The sequence below is a fragment of the Henckelia pumila genome, chromosome 4 (genome assembly GCF_033568475.1).
Source record: "Henckelia pumila isolate YLH828 chromosome 4, ASM3356847v2, whole genome shotgun sequence".
Taxonomy (NCBI): domain Eukaryota; kingdom Viridiplantae; phylum Streptophyta; class Magnoliopsida; order Lamiales; family Gesneriaceae; genus Henckelia; species Henckelia pumila.
In genome coordinates, this window is record NC_133123.1 from 27,991,386 (window position 1) to 27,994,293 (window position 2,908).

General features: G+C 34.7%; 1 protein-coding gene across 3 annotated transcripts; it reads right to left on the minus strand.

The window, feature by feature from the left end:
• Positions 1-1,052: 1,052 nt before the first annotated feature.
• LOC140867542 (uncharacterized) lies at positions 1,053-2,496 on the minus strand. Of its 3 annotated transcripts, none has more exons than XR_012145174.1 (3): positions 2,306-2,496; positions 1,403-2,232; positions 1,053-1,336 (listed from the first exon to the last, which is right to left on the minus strand). XR_012145174.1 is itself a non-coding variant. In XM_073272611.1 (3 exons), the coding sequence occupies exons 1-3, from the start codon at positions 2,376-2,378 to the stop codon at positions 1,544-1,546; spliced, it is 528 nt and encodes a 175-aa protein (XP_073128712.1). In that variant the 5' UTR covers positions 2,379-2,496; the 3' UTR covers positions 1,053-1,543. The 3 variants fall into 3 exon arrangements, 2 of the variants coding, with proteins under 2 accessions (XP_073128712.1, XP_073128711.1); XM_073272611.1 differs by having other exon boundaries at positions 1,053-1,850; positions 2,085-2,232; XM_073272610.1 differs by having other exon boundaries at positions 1,053-2,232.
• Between the last annotated feature and the right edge of the window lie 412 nt (positions 2,497-2,908).

The following is a 2,908-nucleotide window of genomic DNA, read 5'->3' on the forward strand; positions in this document are numbered from 1 at the left end:
AAGAACATTTATATCTCATGAATTATGTAAATTAAAATGTTCTGAATTTTTTTTAAAAAAAAAATTAGTTTAGAAAAAAAATTATAATTAGCAAAATCCATATATAAAATTTATGCATTACGTTACACACGCAACGCGTGTGCCACAGTTACTAGTATTAATAAAAAAATTATTGTGTGCTACAAACATCAACATGAAACTAAAATTTTTTGTACTTTCAAAAGCTAACATAAAAAAAAAATATTGTTGATTAAAAAGCATCAACATAAATCTTTAAATTGTGCTAATTCTGAAGCATCGAAGTCTATATATCATAAATACGATATTTTCAATAATATGTTGGGCTATTCGGGAGAACAATTTAAATATAAAATATCGTGGTGATAACGTATTATAAATTTAATGAGAAAAGAGAGTAGAAAGAATAATAAAAAAAGTGAGTTCCATGAATAACAAAGAACTATTTTCATTATAACTGAGAACCCCTATTTGTAATGTACAATTACAAAATACAATATGTGATCGATAAAATTGAGATATATCTCTTAACAAAAAATCTATTTTAGTAATCATCAATATTCAAAATCATATCATAACCTAACTAAATAAATTTTTAGTTATAATAATAGCTTGTTTTTTCCGGCTGCTTTTGATTTTTAATTATTTTGTTTTTTCTAACTTTTTTTTTGTTTTTATTGTTTTTGCATTTATATTTAATCAATTTTGTCCTCGATAATTTACATAATTTTTGTATTCTGGTATTGATGCAATTGACATAATTTTTGTATTGTGGTATTGATGGTGATGATAGTATGCAAAATTTGTGAACTTTTAAAACGATAGATATGGTAATTATCTTTAAAAGAAAATAAATATTCAAATTATAATTTATTGACAATATAGATAATAGTCATAGTTGTGATGATGATATTATTAGCAATTTACAAAAAAAAATTTAATTATATTTAAATAAATTAATACTCACAATAACGATAATAGTGCAACTTTTTTACTAATAACATACTTATCATTAACATTTAAACCGTGATAAACTAGGAACATCTTTAAACAGTGATTACTACTAATTCTTAAACATGAGTGGTAAACTAGGAACATTCTTAAACAGTCCTTAAAGAGTGATTACTACTAATTCTTAAACAGTGATAAACTAGAACATCCTTCAACAATGATAGTTTTTACTATTAACATACTCTCAATCCAAAACTGGTTGTATTAACACTTGTCATCAATCTGTTCACAAGTTAGTCGCCATTAGCTCCCACTTCTTTCTCCGATCCAACCACTCTCTCAGGAACTTCACCAGCCCTGACCACACCTCCTGCATCAACTCGAGCATCCACTCCCACCTCTCCCTCAGGAACTTCACCAGCCCTGACCACACCTCCTGCATCAACTCGAGCATTCACTCCCACCTCTCCCTCAAGAACTTCACCAGCCTTGACCAGAGCTCCCGCAACAACTCGAGCATCCACTCCCACCTCTCCCTCAGGAACTTCCTGATTCAACCCTGCCTGCCTCAAGGTCATCCTGATTCAACCGTGCATTCAGATTCAACCCTGCCTGCCTCAAGGTCATCCTGATTCAACCGTGCATTCGTATTCAACTCTGCCTCATCTCGCACTGGAGTGACATTCTGTCTACGGTACCAATTTAAGAATTCTTTCAGGAAGAACAGTAGGACAAGCCTCAGGAAGATTAATGTCGATATAAGAAACATCAGTAAGATGTTTTGGTGTCCAATCGCATAAAGTACGGCGAGTTGAGCGACCTGCAGCATCTCTGTCATCCCCATGTCTTTGTAATCCACAAAAATCAAGTCCAAAAAGAAGCTGCACAAGAGAAGAAATCCACAAACAATAGCCCCTGCTTTTTCCTTTACACATTCAGCTAACAAGGCGGCGAGTACCGGGAATAGAATATTTCCGGGTATCTCCAGTGCCACCATATAAAATCTGTCTAGAAATGTCTTCTCCTCCTTGTTTTCAAGCCTCGTGTACAAATAATGAACAACTACACGGATGCACAGCCAAGATAACCAAAAGCAGAGTCCGACCAGGAAATACCTGGAAACCAAATGAGGAATATTTGTGTTGCCGCCGGCTCTTCTGTAGATGGCATTAAATTCAGGCATTTTGGTTGAAAAGTAGAAAGCACCGAGGTAACTCATCAGTGATCCCAAAAACCAAAATACTTGTATAGGTTGGATCATAACTGTTATGATAAAAGATATTTTATTAGATGACGAAGCTCAATCTAAATTCTAAAGCTATAAAACTACTTCTACCTCTATCGTCGCATAGCACCGTGTTCCTCGACATAGTCTGGAGGCGACCCCTCAAACCCCTCAAAGGCGCCATGTCAACTCCTGAATGCTCAGTACCTAAAGAAGCCAGAGAAGTTTGAAATGAGGTGCTAGCGATACTGCGTGGTAGCGGGACTTGGTGAGGCGTGCAGGAGATTCATGGTGATGGCGAGATTTTAGGGCGGAAAGGACTCAGGAGAGACTGGAGTGGAATTCATTTGTTAATAAAATATCATGCCACAAAAACAACTCCACCCCATCAACGGCTCAGATTGCCAGAGAAGGAAAAAATTAAAATATTTTTAAAAAAATCGCTTTTCTTGAGGAACAAGACACCATACCCACAATGACACGTGCCCCTTGGACCAATTTTAAATTTAAATATATCCCCAATTTATCAACGGTCGACATTACCTGCACAATCCACCTTATCAACGGATCAGATTTCTACAGAGAGTTGCCGTATTTTTTTATTTATTTCTTTTAAAAATAAAAAATTCGATGTACCTTTTGTCATTGTAACATATCAATGGTTACTTTTAACTAGTGTTGTTCCGTTACGTGATTTACGATCTTTTACATGTT